Genomic DNA, 20113 nt, shown 5'->3' on the forward strand with positions numbered 1-20113 from the left:
GGAGTGGTCGTATGGAAGATAGTATTTTGCAAGGATGCATTCCTGTGGTTATTCAGGTAGTAATTAAAGCTCTTTTTCATTTCATTTTTTCCCCCAGGCGAACGTGGGTTTCACTTCTCTGTACAAGCTGTTAACTAAAAATTTATCATTACCCCATATACATATTTTTTTTTTTTTTTTTTTTTTTTTTTTTTTATATCAAATGTCCTTACTTTGTCACTGCTAATGAGGTTTATGTCATTTGGTTAGATGACAAATCCTATATACATTTGAACCCAACTAACAATGTATGTTATCAAAATGACTATTCATAACCATAGTTATTAGATATCACAATTCAAAAAATAGCTTGGTGTTTCACTCAGTGTTGATTTGATGAGCTTGTTCATAACGAATTCAAAATGATTTCTTATTAATCTTCGGAATGTTTTCATCACTTTAGATCCCACGAGTACTTTAAAAATGATTCACTCCTATTGATTAGTGTCGAAAGTAGCTTATATTCTGTTTTCATGTTAATAGTCTGTTATATGTTTTATCCGTAATTATTTAGTGACTAAAATTGCCAATGATGATCACAACATTTCTTGATCTTTGTTTTCTTATTCGGTAGGATGGGATTTTCCTGCCATACGAGAATATGCTCAACTATGATAGCTTTGCAGTGCGATTATCTGAAGAGGAAATTCCAAACTTGATAAAGATTCTCCGGGTATTTATTTTCCCCGATTTTTCTCTAGTTATTGAGTTATTGCATAATTTGTCGTAGACACTGCATAAAGTTTTCATCCTAGGAAACATTGGTTGAGTGATTTGCAATCCATGTCTTGCAGGGATTCAACGAGACAGAAATCAAATTCAAACTGGAAAATGTTAAAAAAATATGGCAAAGATTCGTGTACCGTGATTCTGTTTTGCTTGAAGCTGAAAGGCAAAAATCTGCTTTTGGACATGTTGATGATTGGGCAATTGAGTTCTTAAAACTGACCGAGGATGATGTCTCCGCCACTTTAATGCAGGTACTCCTCTTCACTTGTCAAAACCATTTAGATTTCAGCAAGCTGTTAGCAACTAGGCGATATGGTAATCAAACTCAGACAGATAGAGAAATAAAACAAAGTTGGAAGAAACAAAAACTTTGCATTGATATCTATAAAGTTTCATTAATTTCCAATTTCTAATTTAGTTGAGACTGTAGGAGAATATGGTTTCCTATGATATGATTATGCTGTGGGATTATATGGCAAGTAATTTCAAATCCAATATATTATGAAAAGCAGAAGTTGTAGATGAACAGAAGCATGATGCTGTATCGTCAAACATTATGTGAAAAGTGTAAAATAAATAATCTACATTGCAATTCATGATACTGTAATTTGTACAGCATTTTTTTGTGTCTATCTCACTCCCCTCTATCATCTATTACTTCTTTCTCATTTTGGTTGTCTTAGTGTCATTTCCCTTGTCTGTATGTATTTGATCTTTTGACTAAATGGTGTTTGTGTTAAACAAGATTTTGCATTACAAGTTACATAATGATCCTTGGAGGAAACAAGTTCGCCACAACAAACAGTTTGGATTACCTCACCAGTGTCTGGTAAGCACCAGCTGAGGAGCTTGGTTAATGTGAAGACCAAAATCAAGATACTTCCAGAGGAGCAGGGGAAAGGATAACCTTTTCAGCTTCATTTTTGCAATCTATTTTCATACCATTTTTCAATCGTTTGTAAAAGTTCATCAAGTTCCTTGTAGATGTTTCCATCTCCAGTGCAGAAAATCATTCAACCAGGTTGAACATCATACATAATTTTTTGTCCCTTCTCACATACATATATATGCTTGAGTGCATTTTGCAGTTCTTCTTTCAAAGGGTGCTACCATGTGCAATTGTAAAGTTATGTCATTCACATGAGATTTTTATGGTGAAAGAAAGAGGAAGAAAAATGGTTACATATTTATTTTACCTGTTACATTTTTCTTCCCTGGATAGTATCATGAAGTAGACAGCAGATATTTTAAATAGGGTTGGCAAGGTGGTGTTATACTGTACTCAGTAATTATATGTTAATGCTGATTGCATAATTATTGAATGTTTTGGATTTTGGAATTTCTTAATTAAGCTTAATTATTAACAAGTGAGTGATATAATGATATTAATACTCACCTCCAAAATAGTGTCGAGTTAAGATAGGACAATGGAGGAGACATTACAGTTTACTAAAACTTCACTTCACACGTAATGTTGAAAATTTTATGCAGAAATTTACCCTTTGGTGACTTGATTAAGACCTATTATTGGAAGGAACTTGATTATTTGCTTGGTAAGATCATAATAATAATCATAATTAACCATAATTAGTACTCTCCAAATCCCTTGAAGACGTGATCTTAAATTTTTAAAACTTGTATCTTCGATTTTTTTCGTACAAAATTAGGAATTAAATCTTATCCTTGCTAAATAAATTGATTATTATATTTTATGTATTTAATACCTTAAACATATTTTTTTTTTTTAAATTTGTGATTGATTTTCGTCATGACGACGTGAAATTATTATATATTTATTATACTCATAGTCGGAGTTTGCTCTGTAGTTGGTTCACTTTTTGGTTTGGATATTTGAAATAAACAAATTTTGTGGGGTTTAGTCTGGTATCATTTGAACATAAAAAAAGAAAAAAATTGAATTATGTTAAACCAATTTTTATGATTTGCTTTAAATCAATTTTGCGATTTTATTTTGCAATTTTTTTATCTGTATATGTACTCAATTTTAATTTTTTTTAATGACAACTTAAGATCAATAATGTTACTTTTTTTATTTCATTATAATTAGTTTTGTTCAACATATTACATATAATTTGTTATATACATCAACAACTTTTTTTTTTTTTATCTACAAAAGAGCTAAAACAGAATATAAAAACATAAGGGTATCTATCTTCAACACAAAGGAAAATAAAGAACAATAATTGTTATGTTACATTTATATACCATAATATATATTATTATATTTTACAGTCATGTATTACTAAATCACACAATCTTCCAACATTGCACTTTCAGGTTAGGATATAAGATTGAAACTTTTCATAAGACACACAAGTGAATATAATGTTGCTTAGGGACTCCATTATTACGATATTACTAACTGAGATTATGGACAACAATTAAAAAACCATGCTTCAAAAAATAAAAATTAGCAAAGTATTATATCCTTTAACAATTCTTTTATTCATATCTAAAATTAGATCCCCTAAATCAAAAACATGCTTGATTGTGATCTTCGAGTTAAGATAGAGCAAAGCATAAGATGAAGGAAACACAAAAGCAAGCTACACCTTTTAACCAAAATCCTGATAAAGTGTTTTTTGTTGAAGACTAAACTAAGCTCCTTTTTCACTATGCCAGTTTTTTCTATGATAAACTATCTTCCCTCTAAGCATTGCTAGCTGACAACAGAAAGAAATTTTATCATAAAAGACACAAGCAAAGTCCAACACCTTCTGATCATAGTCATAACATAGGAAAGGTAGGTAAAGTAGGTGCATTTTCTTCAATAACTTAGTAGTTCCAAATGGAAGTGGAGAAAGTAAGGTCCTCGTTTGTGTCATATGCTTCAAACTGAATTTCTTCAGATGCAAGATAGTTACACACAACTTCATGGTCATGCATCTCAATCAGTTCCTCCCAGTTAACACTACTCATGTCAGAAAACACTCCTGGTTGTTCATTCTCATCTCGTGATGCAGCTTCTGACACTGCTGAACTTCCTGAGCTGTCAGTTTTCTCTGCCTCTCTTTCATCTTTTAGTATTCCCATCTGTTGAAGAAACTCAAGCAGGTCTATCTCGGGTTTCTCCTCAAAATCAGCTGTTAGTTTTTGTGGTGAAGCTTGAGAATCTTGGGGCTGTGGAGGGAGAATCTCTGGATGGTTTTGGTTGACCAAGTTGTCAAGTTCTACCACCTTTGAATGTGGTGGTTGAGTTGGTGCAGACAGCCCGTTGTGCTTGAGCTGTTGCAGCCTCTGGTGGATGAGATGGAGACTTGGTTGAGCATTGAGGTTGAGAAGTCCACGTGAGGGGAACATGGAGATGAAGTTGTTGGAAGGGAACCACTTGAAGTTTTGAGATTTGGTGGTGGAGTTGATGAGGTTTGGTTGCATGTGGGGGAGGTTGAGGTAAGCATCAGGACCATAGAGTCTCCTTGCAGCTTGATCATAGGCGAAAGCAGCTTCTTCTGCTGTGGCAAAGGAGCCAAGCCAGAGTCTTGATCTCTTCTTAGGCTCTCTTATCTCAGCGACCCATTTGCCCCATGTTCTTTGTCTGACACCTCTATACTCACAGGAGGCATTTTGGGGGCCACCTTTGCCCCTAGTTGGGCCTTTCTTCCATGGTTTTAGAGGGGAGTTTTTGCAACCATCCATGGCTGATAGTGATGGGAATTGAGGAAGGATGATGATGATGATACACTTGGAATTGATGCATGATGAGGGAGGAATGGAGCGGGATATGTAGGAGCAAGAGTGAAGTTTGGTGTTAAATGTTGTCACGTTTGGAGAAGTGGCCATGTGACCGTTGTGCTTTCTGAAGACACAGATATTGCTTCAAGTCTTCACTATTTTTTTACTTTTCATTTTCTTCTTCTTACATGGAATTTTCTGGGTTGAATGAATTCTTTTCTTGTTCTTGTTGTCAACTTTGTAAATTACACGTGTTGGTTACTGTGACTAAGTGTTGCATGTTCTTAACATGTGGTGGATAATCATACTTTTGTTGTCTTTTCTCTTTCATACAATACTCTCCCTGTCTAAACAAAAGATAACTTGTCTAACTGAAAACTTGAGGAAAGAATAAACTTTTTAATATCTTGTGCTCTTGGAATTAAGGTCAAAGCCTTTTTAATTCATTCACCTAGTTGTTTTTTTCCAAGTCACGGATAAAGGATTTTTGTGGCATATATGCCAAACATTTTTCCAAAAAAAAAAATGACATCTTAGAATAAATGTTATTTGGTGTTTTTTTTTTCATTTTTTTGAAAATCCACAATTTTTGTTCAATTTTTTAATTTTGTATGTTCGATTTTATTTTTACAGAATCGTAATTTAACTAAAAAAAATGAGTGTATCCGCAATATATATCTATGCAAAAAATGATAAGATTTATACCAAGATAAATAAACTTTAAATATGTTTAAAAAATAAGTCAGTATAATATAATTTATGTATTTCTAAAAAATAAATGCTTGCAGGTGCAGATATCTTAGTATCCGTCATGAACCGGTTAATACTCGAATATGACTAGTCATTTTCAATAAGTAGCAAATCCAAATATTCCATTTAGGAACTTGGTTTTCATCCGTAGTTCTTGGTAGGATTGATTATCAACTGTTTAAAACTGGACAACCTATGATTTTGAAATTGAATTGACAGGTCAAAGGAGTTTTAACAGTACTTCGTCTTAGTTGTCACCTAAAAATAAAATTATACAAAACACAGGCAAGAGAACCATCTTGAATTATGCACATATACACAAGTTTATCAGTTTCTGATTTCCAAAAACTTTAATTAATAGCAACGTTACAAGATACGGTTTTGTAAATGAAGAGCTATAATTGATCCGATGAGGAAAATGGAAGAAAATATGGTTATTAAATGTGGAGGCAGTGACTACAGTATACATGGAGAGAGTTTTTCCAAGTAACTGTGAGTGCTTTGAATGAACTCTGACACTCATCTTTGGATTCTATACATTAGCCGAATTTGACCTCAAAGGAAGGATTATCAGAAAGATCCACCTCAACATTTTCCAATATCACGAGCCACATTTCACATGTTTTCCTGCTATACACAGCCTGATTCTCGAGACCTACTTCACCTTTATCCCATGCTTTTCCTCTATTTACCCAGCTATGTCATCTGTGAATTACATTCAAATCGTTGGAGTCTTAAAAATTCCCACTTAAAAACCAAAGAAAATGAATTTAGACATTACAATGAAGCAATGGTAATGTAAAATGGATGCTGAAGGCAGCCGTATGACACAACTAAACATACGATTACGAGACAAATTGGAGATAGATTATTTGAGGAGGAAAAAAAATGAAATCAAACTTGTAAGTGAAAAGATAATTCACATGAAACACCTGAGTAAAACATACTGAGATATACCATCAAGATTTCAAATTTTCACTAGAACCTTATGATACAAGCGACTGATTTATGTGAACAATTGATTTAAAATGGTCGAGCTGAATCAACCTTGTTATTGGCAATCAAATGGTCTGGGCAGATCAACCTTGTTGTTAAATGGAATGTAAGGCACCTCTTCAATGATTCTCTTCTCTTTACAAAAGATTGTGCAACTTACTCGTAAGGGCAAAGGCGATGCCGTAAATGTAACAGGAGACTAGGTGTGACAATATAAAATATTGAAAGTCCTATATCGACTAGTGATAGGCCAATTTAGAATATATAAATTTGTACAAATCTCACCTTATAAGTTGGTTTTGTGGAGTTGAGTTAGGTTTAAAGTCCACCTATCAAAACTATGGTTAGAGTCTATCCTAGCGATATTTATTGTTTGTTGAATATATTGTTCCACCCGCTATCAAACCGCTATTGGACCGCTATTGGATTACCCATTAATGTCTACTTTCACGTTCAAAATGTATATACCTTGACATGAAGAGATGTGTTAAAAGTCTTACATCGACTAGAGATAAAACCAATTTAGAATATATAAGTGGGTGCAAACCTCACCTTATAAGGCGGTTTTGTGAGTTGAATTAAGCTTAAAGTGTACCTCTTAACATAAAGATCATCTACTGAGTTTCATGAGGGAAGAACAAAATGAAATGCCTTAGCTAAGTAAACAACATACATACATAAACTACATGTCATACACTTGATTCAACCAGAGTAATCTGGTAAACCAAAATGATCCTAGGATACTGAGCACATTCAAAAACCCGAAAATGAATACATATTCCATACCAACATATTGATGCAAATGCAACCTCCCTCTTTATTTTTTGTTTCCATTCATAGAACATTATGGACTAGCAAAGAAGCAAGCTACAAGTTCAACTAACTTCAGTATTTTGAAGGTATAAATAAAGATCCATAAACCATAATTCTTGTGTTTTGAGGTCAAGATATTATGAGATCGTTTGAACCGTATATTTTGGTACAGATATTGTGTAGATATGGGTCCTGTCCTTTTAATCAATTAATATGTTACAAGAGGAATCGATGCAACATTTTCTTTTTTAAAAAGACTAAATTATCTCCTGAAGTGAAAGAACATGGTGACAATTCACGAAATCAGTAAGGGAGTGCATGACGCATAGGAGCATTCCAGAATTAATAAGATAAAATTTTAAGTAGTTTGGGTAGACCTGGGACCTTATATAGAGAATACTAATTTTACCTAATTTTCGACTACTGCCAGTCATATGAGGATGAGGAACAGCGGCAGACAGATGACCACTCTTTCATGTATAACTTGAGATGAAGCCTTTCATTTTGATTTTGGGGAAGCTTTGCACATGTTCTTCCATTTATCCTTCAGGTCTATTGGTGTACGGCGCTTACCAACTTTCTGAAACACATGAGAACCAAATGCCAAAATGTTTTTCCATTTCTTTGGGTCATCGAAACCAAACTTCTGTACTCCTTCCTTCACAGAGAAAACAAACAATTATTACAAAACACACACACACATGTATCCTTGAGATACATTAAACCTCAAAACTCAAGGTGAAAGAAACACATAGGAGGTTCACATCTTTTAACTTTCTATCATAGTATAAGGTTGTTCTTACTCAAAGAATTGTTGTGGAAGCAAAAGAAATACATGCTCGAGGAATGCTATTTACACAGAAACATAATGTAATTAGATATTTATAAGATGTGAAGTCATACTTCTAGGAAGAAGTGATGGAAGAAAGAAAAAAGATACCCTTAGCATCTCTTCCTCCTCAGCTGTCCACGGAATATATTTTCGTCTTAATTGATTAGCCAGAAATGCTGGGCTTGCCTCAGGTTTGCTGTCAGTCAAAATAACCAATTCAATTAGAATAACTACAATAGTAAAAGTCCTTCAAACGTAATTATTACTATAAGGCAGCATTTGGTTCATGAACTATTTTTACATCCCCAAAATCTTAAGGTGGGATGACACATTCGCAAATTTAGAATAAGATATGAAAAATTGCCAGTAAAAGACTTATTCTCAGAGATATTTTATAAATTAGGATTCCCACAATCATTTCCACTGGAGAAAGGGGGACGTGATCATCCCATCCTTGTCATGGGAACAGTTCTAGATTGTTAGAAATTGAGGAATAGTTCAACCGGCACCTCATCATTCAGCATACAATCAACCAAAAATGAAGCTGAAGCATTGTAAGAGAGGTTATTAGTCCTGAGATTTTCAGGATTTCCGAGAATTTGAGATGGGATAATGGGAGGTTTTGAAGAAAATTGATTTGAGATTGCAGAACATAATGAAGGTGGGATTTTTCATTTTGGCTTTTGTTAATGTGTACCAATGGAAATCTTGTTACATCATATTTGTTATTGTGAGGAAATTGTCGGTTTTGTTTGGCAAAGTTGAATTTGAATACGAAAGTTCATGACACCCACTAGCACTGGGAAGGAGGTGAAAATTAGAGATCATAACATACCACAAGGGTATCTAGGATCTAACATGATTTCGTAAAAGGTAATGAAGAATATAGAGAGATATAAATCATTCAAACTGGATGAAAGAAACTAAAAAAATGCATCAGATGTTAAAGGAAAACTTTGCTGCAGCCATAAAGCCAGTGGCGTTTTATGTTGGAAAACAGCATTTACTGCAACTCATGGATGGTGGTTTAGTTCCACATTAAATAGTGATATAATTAAAATGAAGTATATAACCGATATGTAAATCTTATCTTATGCGACATTGTTTTGAAGGGTTGAGTTAAGCTCAAATCCCAAATTTCTAGGACTATATTTTTAGTACTGAATGTGTTGCAACAAGGGCCAACAAGAGCATATGATCCAAGTAATAAGTTGGACGAGTGTTCATACAAGAAAAGATATGATTGAGAATGGATATTAGAGAGAAAGTTGAAGTGTAATTGATAGGTTTCCAATCAAGAACCCTAATCAATACTCAACTAACTCACACGAAATTATTCAAGAACTCTGTATAACCTTTGCTCGTATTATTTGACTGTGAAAGAATACATGAATAGAAGTGATTATGGGAGCCTAACCTCCCCCAACAGGAATAGCAGATCCTGTTCAGAATACACCTAAGAGTCAAAAAGTCCCTCCCCTACTAACAATATTAACTATTTATACAAACATATCCCACCTTTTCCTAACTATCTAAACAGTTAGGCTACTAACGCTTCTTCCTTCCTACATATACTCTTAATATCCTATCATTACCCTCCCCTCCATCCACAACCTTGTCCTCAAGGTTGAATTCAGGGAATTGGTTCTTAATCGTTGCCTTGTCCTCCCAAGTAGCACCTTCTCTGCCCCCCAACCATTTGGGGACGTACCCAAAACTCATCATACTGGTGAAAGGCTCATCTTCTTCACAATGTCCAAGAAGATTTACAAAACTCTTTTGGTTCACTTTTGATAACGTATCTATCTTCATCCTGAATTGGGCTTCTAAAGTCTTTGATCAATCTTTTGATGATGTCGCTGCAACAGAGGCCACGGCTATTTCAACACCAGTGGACAAAGTCCCTTTGTACACTGTTGTAAATGCCTTCTGAAACTGTCCACTTAATCCTATCGCCTAAGGTTTTACCGTGGCTGCCTTGTTTGTTTTGGATAGATATATGCCAATGATTGAAATGACAAGAAATACAACACCACCTATAACTCCAGCCAAAATAGCAACAAGATCGCTATATGATGAGCCACTTGTGGATGGTTGTGCAGAGCGTGATTCAGACAGAGAAGGAGAAGGAGAAGCAGAATCATTTCGGTCAGTGAAAGCTGGCGCCTCACTCGGTGGTGGTGTCGCTGGGGCAGGTGAGGAAGCTTTCTTATTTTTGCCAATGGGCCATTTGATGAATCTTCTTGCACCAGCTGACACTTTTGCTGCCAGACTCGGTTGTCTTTCATTTGGACGAATAATCCCCCCTTCAGCATGTCCTTGACCGTCATCTCAATTTTGCCCTTCATAAGATATGGGTACTGAAATGGGCGCCCATTTATAGGATCAATTTCTTCTTTGAGATGTATTCGGTGATCTTTATTATGTGGCGGAGGCAATCCATGCTGTTAGATATATTATCTTTATTTTATATTTATCTTTTATCTTTAGTTAGTTTGTTATTATTTCTTATTTGTATTTTGGGCTTAGCCCATATTTCTTCTATTATAAATAGAGAACCCTATGTGTGTATTTAACACAAGGGATTAATTCCATATATAATTTTCACTATATTCAACATGGTATCAGAGCCTAAGGTTCTTTTGAGGAAAAAGTTTTTGGTGCCTCTACTACTACATCCGCCGTTGCCGGCGGTGGCCCAATCGTCTACCGCAGCCAATATCGGAGTTCTAGTTTCGACCGACGATCACATGGTTTTGATCGTCTTTGTCAGGCAACCACCATGCCATCAACCACGCCTTCATTGAAGCTCCTACGCGTTCTTAGCGCCTTTTGAAGTTATGGATTTGCTCCCTTTTTCATCGTGCATGGTGGCATGTCTAGTAGCAATTCAGAGTGTCGAGGTCACTCTTTTTCCTCTTTCAGGTTCATTGTGCGTTGTCACGCGTCTCATCTCCTCCAGGCAGCTATTCAGAGCATCGAGGTTGCTCTTTTTCTTTTTTCAGGTGCCCTGATTGGAGGATTTTTTATTTTTATAATTTCTCTCTCCTGTTCATCCATGGCTTATTCTGTTGCTGTCTCTTCTGTCCTCTCTTTTATCACCATTGCATTTGACCTGTCCATATATGCTTTCTTTTCCAATGGAAAAAATGGTTTTGTTAGTTTATTTATAGCTGTGGTGGCTTTCCAACAATTACCTCTTTATCCACTGGTGGCATTCTTCAAGGGCGATTTGAAAGAAGAGATTTACATGGAGCAACCTCCCAAATTTGTTGCTCAGGGGGAGTCTTTTGGGTTGGTATTTCGTCTTGCAAATCATTAGCAATTTGGTGTCTCTCGAGTGCAGAAGCAGATATTTTCACAAAGTCTTTATGGATTATTTTAGTAACAAGCTTGCTACATACGATTTGTATGCACCAGCTTGGGGGGGAGTGTTAGATATATTATCTTTATTTTATATTTATCTTTTATCTTTATCTTTTATCTTTAGTTAGTTTGTTATCATTTCTTATTTGTATTTNGGGCTTAGCCCATATTTCTTCTATTATAAATAGAGAACCCTATGTGTGTATTTAACACAAGGGATTAATTCCATATATAATTTTCACTATATTCAACACATGCAAATCCCGAAATAAGGGATAGTGCATTTGCAGCCCTGCTTCTAGTTCAGTTTGCTCCGTTGCTGTCAAATCGTTATTCCACTCACCGCTCTCCCCTGCCTCCACTAAGCTCAAATCCCAAACCACCGCCCATGACTTAGCATCCACTATCTTCAGCAGGCTTTTTGGTTTCACCATCTATCGCGACAGGACCGGATCACCCCGTATACTGATCTTCTTATCCCCCGTGTTATATATCATTGTCATATTTTCCCAATTGATTCTTACCTCTCCTAGCTTAGCCAGCCATGCAACGCCCAGAATAACGTCAACATCCCCCAACTCAAATACATAAAATTCTTCTTCCACGTTGACTTCCTCCAACCTTACTGTTACCTTCTCACATCGACCTCGGGTCATTCATTTATGCCCATCACCCAGACTTACTGGATACGAGGATGTACCCGTTACAGGTAATCCCAATTCCTCCATTATCCTGCGGCTGATATAATTGTGGCTTGCGTCACTATCTATAAGCACCACCACGCTTCGTTCCCCAATTTTCCCTGTCAACTTCAACGTCTTTGGAGAGCATAGTCCTTCAGCATAGCAAGCAGACAACTCCATCGGCTTCTCTTCCTGATTTACGACTTCTTCGTCCACTTCCCCCTCTTCGTCTTATGCTAAAAGTAGCACCCGCAAACTCCTCTCAGCACATCGATGGCCTGGGGCAAATGGCCCACCACACCGGAAACAATGACCTTCCTCTTTTCTCTTAAGAAACTCCGGGTATGGAAAATTTTTCACCATCCTACCGCGACTATCGCCTCCAACCGCATTGCTCGCCCTCGCATTCGAACTCGATGCGACCCCATCCCTTCTAACAAACCCCGCATTCTCCGTTCTCCATTCTGGTTCGTTAGGGTTCGATTCGATTCCGATCGTATCACATTGCTCGTCGATAGCACTCCTACTAGGTTTATCTTGAACCCACTCACGTAACCGCCTTGCGCTCTCATCATCGCATCTTCCACGTCTCACGCAATGCACATCGCCTCCATTAAATCCGGTGGGTTCTGGATCCGCACCTGACCCTTCACATCCTCTCGCAATCCAGCCAAGAAGTAACCCAATACCTGCTCCTTGGGTATCCCCCTGGTTTGCCCCATCAAAACTTCGAAATTACGAACAAATTCCTCTACCGTTTCTTCTTGGTGTAGAGTAGCTAGTCGCTCAAACACGGTTCCCCTAAATCCTCCACCGAAACGATTGATCACGGTCGCCTTCAACCCATCCCACAAACGGTTTCTAGCCTTTTCCTTCCAAAACGTGAACGTGAACCAGTATGCCGCACTCCCTTCCATACTCATGTAAGCAATCTCCACCTTTTCCTCATTGTTCGTCACCTTTTGTATATCGAAAAACCTTTCGGCTCTGTTGAGCCAACTAAGAGGCTCCTCGCTGTCGAAGGTAGGTAACTCTACTCTCTTCCGCTAGGGTCTCTGTTCTTCTTCCTTGTCGTTGCTTCCTCTACCTCCAATTTCTCCCCCAACCCTATGACGATTGTCATTCACGGAACTATCGTCCGAACTCCCCTCCAAATGATGCGCCTGTTTTTCCAAAACTTTCATTATCTATTACAAATCCCGCCTTACTACCGTGGACTCAGCCTTCATGCCCTCCATAGTGATCTCGATGGCTTCCAATCTTGCTTTTGTATCTTTCTCCATTGTAATGCTCGCACGTGATTTGGATACGGCAGGTCGGACCAAATTGATAGGTTTCCAATCAAGAACCCTAATCAATACTCAACTAACTCACACGAAATGATTCAAGAACTCTATATAACCTTCGCTGGTATTATTTGACTATGAAAGAATACAAGAATAGAAGTGATTATGGGAGCCTAACCTCCCCCAACAGGAATAGCAGATCTTGTTTAGAATACACCTAAGAGTCAAAAAGTTCCTCCCCTACTAACAATATTAACTATTTATACAAACATATCCCGCCTTTTCCTAACTGTCTAAACAGTTAGGCTACTAACGCTTCTTCCTTCCTACATATACTCTTAATATCCTATCAGTAATAGAATTAGAGAATAGTTGAGAAGTATTTCTACTCAACTATCAGATATACAAGAATATTTTATAATCTATTTCAGTTAGAGCATAAGCACTCAACTAATTAGATAGAGATTACATCAGTCAAATATAAAGTTCTACAAGACAACTGCCTTAGAAAGAACAAAAGAAAAACAGAGAGTAAAACAACTCTAATAAAGTGACACCCACAGAGGAAAAGATGGTAAAACTATGTTGAGTCTAAGATAGTTTAGACACATGTAAAAAAGAACAATGACAGCACTAGTTAAGAAGAGCTGATCTAATTGAAAACAGCCCAAAAAGATTGTAGATGTTGAGTTAAACCATTGGTTTTGAAAAAATACATTGGCATCTTTTGATCCATACGGACAACATCATAAAATATTCATGGCATAAGAAACACAAAAAAAATACATCCTAACAAAAATATTGTTGACAAAAGTATTTAAAACTTGGCACTTAACCAAATATGGTAGAACTCGTTACCCACCAAACTACTCAGATAATAATAATCACATATGGTAGGGAAAGTTTAGGAACTTACCATTGCATTTTATGTTTACGGTATCTCATGGAGTATCTAGAAATACGATGCTTTTCACTTTCATTTTCAGACATTTCCTCTTTTCCAGTATTATGTTCACAAACTGACTCTGTTGCTCCATCAGTATCTAGCTGTTTTGCCGTTTCTTGTGGACTTTCATATCCAGCATTGCTTTTATTAACAAGGGCAATATTTTCTTTTTCATTAATACATGTGTCACCAACAAGTCCATCTACATGGTCAGTTGGCACTTTATTTTCTTCACCTCTTACACCAGTTATGTTCTCTGCATTTGGCATTTGACCTATTTTCTCTTCTCTTAAAAGTTCAACTGATCCATTGCTTATATTTTCCTTTTCTCTGAATGATGAATAGGTACACGATATATGGGTTTGTTGCTGACTTCTTCCAAACAGAAGATTATTGGCTTCATTTGCATGCTCATCAACATGATCTTCTCTATTGTCTCCACACTTTGTTAACTGTTCATCTTTATTGTTTTTGACATGAATATGTTGATACTCACTACTCTTTCTTGAAAAACAATGTTCTTGTGTACGAAATTCATTAAGAAGACTCTCGGCAGCTTGACTCATTTTACCTTTACTAATAAAGATGGCTAATTCCTTCCTTGCTAAGGAAGCTTCTTTCTTAGCTTCAATATATTCTGAAATAGTATGAGAATATGTGCAAAATGGGCAAAAAAAGTCGCCCTTTGCATCGAATTGTGCAAAGGCCCCTAGACAGTTTTCATGCACCATCATTGGGCAAGTAGTTGTTTTACAAGCCAATAATTGGCCACCTTGATTACACTTCATGCAAAGATTTTTTTCATTTGGTTCATTCATTGCTTTGAAATCATGATCAACCATGCAGTGGGAGTGCAGGAATTCATGCTTTTTTGCTTCAAGACATTTTTTTTCGTTGTGATACTCATCACTATCACTTGATAACTCTGCTCCACAACCATTAACCACACCAACTATAGTTTCATCACAAGCAACTGGCTCTTGGGAGAGATTTAACGCAGTGATATCTGGTTCTGTCTGTTTGGGTTGGTGTAGATTAGTTGTTTGTTGATTTTTTTCTGCATTAGCATCATTTGTTGGCATGGTAGTTGCCATACCGAGACAACATTCAGTAACCACTGGTTGGATGACATTTACATCTCGAATTGGTAATTGGTCACCTTCATTACACTTTAAACAAAGATTTTGTACTGTCTGCTTCTTCATTTTAAGGCTATTTGTTTCACTTTGATACCCAATATCACCTGATACCTCTACTCTACAACCATTCCCAGTATGATCATGTTCTTTAACACCAGCAATTTGATGCGGTGAGTCATTTGGATCTTCAAGTTGTAAATCTTTTTCATGTTTAGACTTGGGTTTACCTCCTGAAATCCCATGTTGGATTCCATCTGCAAATGCTTCATGTGGAATTGACTTAACCAGCAGTTGTTGAGAATTTTCACCACCAAATGTAGGTTGAAGCATCAAAGCATCATTAAAAGGAATATTTGATTCATCAGGGGGGACTTCAATATGGCTGCTGGGTTGGCACAATTTTGAAACATTGCATCCATAGGGAATATCCTCTGAGGACCCACCACCCACAGTTTCCTTGTTATTATTTTCTACACGATGATCTCCTTGTTCAGAAACTAGAAGAATTCTTTCAGTTAAATGTTCTGACACTTCCTGTCTGTGTTGAGAATCTGGCTTCTCTTTCCTAGGCTCAAAACTTGTAGATGCAGAAAGTTTAACCCTCTTTGAAGTTCTAAAGAAATCACCACATTCCTTCACACAGACTTGCTTTCCATGAAAGTGTTTTGTAAGATAATCATCAACTGAGTAAACCCTACTCTTAGAGGGAGAAGAATTATTATCAAGCAAGTGTTCTCTTGAAGATTTATTCCCATTCTCCAAGGACACTGAGTTATCTTTTCCTAGCACGTTTTCTGTATTGGCGGAGTTCCCAGCTTCCTTAGCTGAATGATCATCACGATTGACATCATTTACAATCACCGAATAACTGTTATTCTGAGGAAATAATCCACTCCTTTCTTTCAAGTAATCAGTATGAGGATGAGTACCTTCCAAAATTGTTTGTCTCAGCTATTCAGCATCAGGAAAAGAAACAGATCATACAAAACTGGTATTAAAACATACAAATCTCATACAGGAAAGTTCTCAAACAAAAAGGACACTTTCATTACCTGCTCTAAGTGGCATTTAGAAGTGGCAGCTCTTTTGTGATTTATAAACGGGTAAAGATCTGATTTCAAAAGCGGCGCATTCATTTTCAGATTTGATAATAGGATCTGCTTCATACGTTACACAAATAAAAGAGGGAGATTTATCTCAATTAGCATATTCATAAAGATCCATCTTCAAATATTAAAAAAAAAAATACTAGAGTCTGGAAACAACAACAATCACGTTTTCATTATTTCCAGTATAAATCTTTAAACAGGAAATAAAGTGAAAATGAACTGCCACCAGTGTAATTGTTTATATAAACACAGCAAATGAAAACAGGAAACGTTTTTCAAAACAATAATAAACACAGTATGTGTATTCAAATTAGTTCAAATAGCCTCCAACATTAAAAGGAGTAAGTAAACTATGTCATTCACATATCAAAGGTGATTTAGTGTGTATTTGGGTGAACAATTATAAAATTGATTTGGGTTAAACTTGACTTTAAAGCTATGTAATTTATGCTTGTATATTTTATCCCAAAAGCAAGTCTCAAGTAAAACCTAAGCGCAAACTTTCCACCTTAACATAATTTACCTTTTATTAGTTCTAGCCCAACCATGATTTAGATGTAAAATCAATTTTACCCAACAATAACCAAACATCCTTGTCTATATTAAAATCAAACCAAGGCAAACACAATTCTAACGCCTCCTACCCTGATATCAAACATACTTAAAATTTGAAATTGTTTTACCTCATCCAATATTTCCTGGAGGACATCTTGACAACTCCGCGAAAAATCAAATCCAGCTCTGGAATCCGATGATGAAGAAGCTACACCGTCAACCATAATAGTGGACAGTGTCTCCAAGCACCTCAAAGAAACCATTTCTTTTACATTTTCACCAAATTTATCCTTCCCCACAGGTGCTGCATCAATCAAACCTACATCATCATCAACAACAGCTACAGTAATCATGAAATTATTCATAACAAACGAAATTAAAGGGAAAATAAACGAGTATGGTTCTTCTTACTCAGCAAAGTGGGATTCGGGATTTCTTTACGGGCTGCTACGGCTTCAATGACCCAAGGCCATACCAATGTTGAAGGGTCATCGCCACCGTCCATGGACAACGGTGTTTTCAAGTGCACCGAAACCCTATATGGCTTTGAATTGTGGTTACCAACACTGTTCGAGGGTATTCGAGAATGCGAAAGCGTTCATTCCTGCGCCAAACGCGAATTCGTCATGAGAGTTGCGAATAGGAACTGAAAAGTGCGATTTTGATTTGAACTGGAATCGCGTTTTGGTTTCAGAAATGCTGAAGTTGTTCGAAGAGGAAGATGGGAGGCACTTCTGCGAAAGATTTCTTAACACTCTTAGTTTATTATTGTTTTCTATTTCAAATCTCTGTGATTTTAATTGGGATTCTCTCCACCATAATTTAGTCCCTACCCTCTCCAGCCAAAATATTGTCCATTGGATTAATTGAACGGCTCATATTTTTTAAGAGAAAGAAAACACGAATGCTTAAATTCCTCTCGATTCAGAATAAAAAAAAAAAAAATCAACTTCACATTTAATATTTAATTTTTTGGAATAGTAAAATTTTCTAGTATATGAATAGTAAAAAAAATCAAAAGCTCGAATTCTTAAATTCCTCTCATCCAATAAAATTATATATAAAGCAAATTTAGTATAAAATTATTTATAATAACATTTAGAAAAAAAGTTAATAGTTTTATCATGTGAATTAATATTTAAACTAACACGTGATAAAATTTAATTAATCATGTTAAAATAATAGATTAGAGATTTTGTTTTCTTTATTTTAAGGTTTTCAAGATGAAATATAAGAAAAAAAAACTCCAAAAGAGATAAAGAAACCAACCCAAACAAAAATAGTTGAGGCTCAATGGTCTTCGATCCAATAAACACGAAATATCTCGTTTGTGAGAAACCTCTTCAGTCAGATAGTAGGTGACAGATTGGACAGTGAGACACGAGAAAAAAAGGGGGTAGTTGGAGATCTGCACGGTGATTCACCATTAGAGCTCGGAACAACCTTCATTGGATGAAGAAACAGAAAGAAGATCGAAGAGGAGAAAGATGGAGAAGCATGGATCAGAGGTTAGAGTAAACGTTCCTCTATTTACTTGTGTGCAAAATGTCTGTCTTGTGTATTGTGTATATCTCTGTGTGTTACAACTGTTAAGAAAGGGGGAAACTCTATTTATAGAGTTCAAAGGGGAAAGGGAGAAACAAAAACTTAGAAAGGAAGAAAACCTAACAAACTAAGTAAGCACGATTATTGTATTAGATAGTAATCCACCGAATATGTAGTTCTAATAGTCTCCCCTCAAGTTGGATGGTGTACAGTTACCAATCCAAGTTTGGGAACGATGGATCTGAACCAAACACGATGAGGGAACTTGGTAAATATGTCAGTCAGCTGCTCATCTGAGCGAACGAGGAGAAGACGCAGAAGATTAACTTGTATTTTTTCACGAACAACGTAGCAATCGAGCTCTATATGTTTGGTTCTTTCGTGAAAGCTCTGATTATGAGCTATGTGTCTGGCCAATTTGTTGTCATAGTAGAGATCTGGAATTCTAGCTTCTTGAACCTGTAGGTCATCTAAGAGATAGTGTATCCCTGTATCTCAAAGTAGTAGCTGCTAGAGCACGATACTCTGTCTCAGTTGAAGATCTGGATACAATGCTTTGTTTCTTGGATTTCCATGAGACGAGGGATGATCCAAGGAAGACACAAAACCTTGTAGTGGATCTTCTAGTATTGGGACAGGTGGCCCAATCTGAATCACTGAAGGCCTTTAGGTGGGTGGGAGAGTCTGCCGAAAAGAATAATCCCTCTGATGGCTTAGACTTTATGTATCTAAGCACATGTTGAATAGCCTGGTAGTGGTAATCAGTTGGAGATTGCATGAATTGACTCAATAAATTAATAGAAAAACACAAATCAGGTCTAGTGTTGGTGAGATAGAGCAACTTCCCTATTAGTCTTCGATAGGAGCTTGGATCATCTAAGTAGTTGTCCATTTTGCATAGTGAACTTGTATCACTTAGAAAAGGGGTCGAGCAGGGCTTGCAACCCTGCATTCCTGTCTCCTCAAGAATGTCTAGGGCATATTTCCTTTGAGACAAATGAATTCTTTTCTTAGATCTTGCTACCTCCAGGCCTAGGAAATATTAGAGTTCTCCTAGATTCTTTATTTGAAATCTGCTGTGAAAAAGACTCTTTATGTGGTTGATCTTTATCATGGAGTTCCCTGCCAATATGATGTCATCTACATAAACAAGCAACGCTGTGAAACTTGTAGGCATTCCCTTGATAAAAAGAGAATGGTCAGACTTTGATTGTATATAGTTAACAGAAGTGAGAAAGGTAGATAGTTTTTCAAACCACTACCTACTAGCTTGTTTTAGGCCATATAGGGACTTAGTAAGTCTGCAAACCTGACCCTTTTTGTGAACATTAAGACTAGGTGGTGGCTCCATATAAACTTCCTCATTTAGGTCTCCATACTTTGATTGCATTATCCATATCAAGTTGATTTAAACCAGTTTTTAGAGGCTGCTAAGGCAATGAGCAATCTAACCGTAGTCAACTGATAATGACATATTTTACCATGATTTCAGTGATGAATCAAGAGAAATTGTCAACCCTTTCCTAACTTTTTACCTTGTAAATCCTTGTTTTCTTTTAGTTTGATTAAGTGGTTGTACCCCAAGCTTTAATGAGATATTTTGTTCACTAATCCTTGCTTTTATGTGCTTAA

At 36.4% G+C, this 20113-nt stretch overlaps 4 protein-coding genes across 11 annotated transcripts in view; 1 reads left to right on the top strand and 3 right to left on the bottom strand.

Annotated features, from left to right (window-relative positions):
• Positions 1-2087, top strand: part of LOC106772395 — a 10649-nt gene extending 8562 nt beyond the window's left edge. The window contains exons 13-15 of the mRNA XM_014658785.2: positions 614-712; positions 834-1019; positions 1514-2087. Coding sequence (XP_014514271.1) covers positions 614-712; positions 834-1019; positions 1514-1612 — 384 coding nt within the window. The 3' untranslated portion in view covers positions 1613-2087. The remainder of the gene's footprint in view (positions 1-613; positions 713-833; positions 1020-1513) is intronic.
• Positions 2088-3222: 1135 nt separating this feature from the next.
• Positions 3223-4918, bottom strand: LOC106771694 (dehydration-responsive element-binding protein 2F). The gene has a single exon (XM_014657699.2). It carries the CDS (start codon positions 4567-4569, stop codon positions 3565-3567), a length of 1005 nt encoding a protein of 334 aa, XP_014513185.2. The 5' UTR covers positions 4570-4918; the 3' UTR covers positions 3223-3564.
• Positions 4919-5612: 694 nt separating this feature from the next.
• LOC106772532 lies at positions 5613-17713 on the bottom strand. Of its 8 annotated transcripts, none has more exons than XM_022785872.1 (8): positions 17348-17713; positions 17065-17240; positions 16325-16432; positions 14104-16223; positions 7961-8048; positions 7824-7869; positions 7430-7674; positions 5613-5916 (listed from the first exon to the last, which is right to left on the bottom strand). In XM_022785872.1, exons 1-7 carry the CDS (start codon positions 17439-17441, stop codon positions 7520-7522), a joined length of 2787 nt encoding a protein of 928 aa, XP_022641593.1. In that variant the 5' UTR covers positions 17442-17713; the 3' UTR covers positions 5613-5916; positions 7430-7519. The 8 variants fall into 8 exon arrangements, with proteins under 8 accessions (XP_022641593.1, XP_022641592.1, XP_022641591.1 ...); XM_022785871.1 differs by having other exon boundaries at positions 16325-16429; positions 17065-17255; XM_022785870.1 differs by having other exon boundaries at positions 17065-17255.
• Positions 17714-18947: 1234 nt separating this feature from the next.
• On the bottom strand, positions 18948-19373 carry LOC106770068 (uncharacterized mitochondrial protein AtMg00810-like). The gene has a single exon (XM_014655893.1). It carries the CDS (start codon positions 19371-19373, stop codon positions 18948-18950), a length of 426 nt encoding a protein of 141 aa, XP_014511379.1.
• Between the last annotated feature and the right edge of the window lie 740 nt (positions 19374-20113).

The sequence above is a fragment of the Vigna radiata genome, chromosome 8 (assembly GCF_000741045.1).
Source record: "Vigna radiata var. radiata cultivar VC1973A chromosome 8, Vradiata_ver6, whole genome shotgun sequence".
NCBI lineage: Eukaryota > Viridiplantae > Streptophyta > Magnoliopsida > Fabales > Fabaceae > Vigna > Vigna radiata.

What these genes read in the sequence shown, in the direction of transcription:
- LOC106772532 (XM_022785870.1), bottom strand. Translation starts at nt 17,441, where the DNA reads ATGGACGGTGGCGATGACCCTTCAACATTGGTATGGCCTTGGGTCATT. An exon ending in TCCAGGAAATATTGGATGAG is followed by an intron (nt 16,433 to 17,064) that starts GTAAAACAATTT and finishes TAACGTATGAAG; the next exon opens with CAGATCCTATTATCAAATCT. An exon ending in CTTCCACAACAATTCTTTGA is followed by an intron (nt 7,675 to 7,823) that starts GTAAGAACAACC and finishes CTGTGAAGGAAG; the next exon opens with GAGTACAGAAGTTTGGTTTC.
- LOC106770068 (XM_014655893.1), bottom strand. Translation starts at nt 19,373, where the DNA reads ATGGACAACTACTTAGATGATCCAAGCTCCTATCGAAGACTAATAGGG.
- LOC106771694 (XM_014657699.2), bottom strand. Translation starts at nt 4,569, where the DNA reads ATGGCCACTTCTCCAAACGTGACAACATTTAACACCAAACTTCACTCT.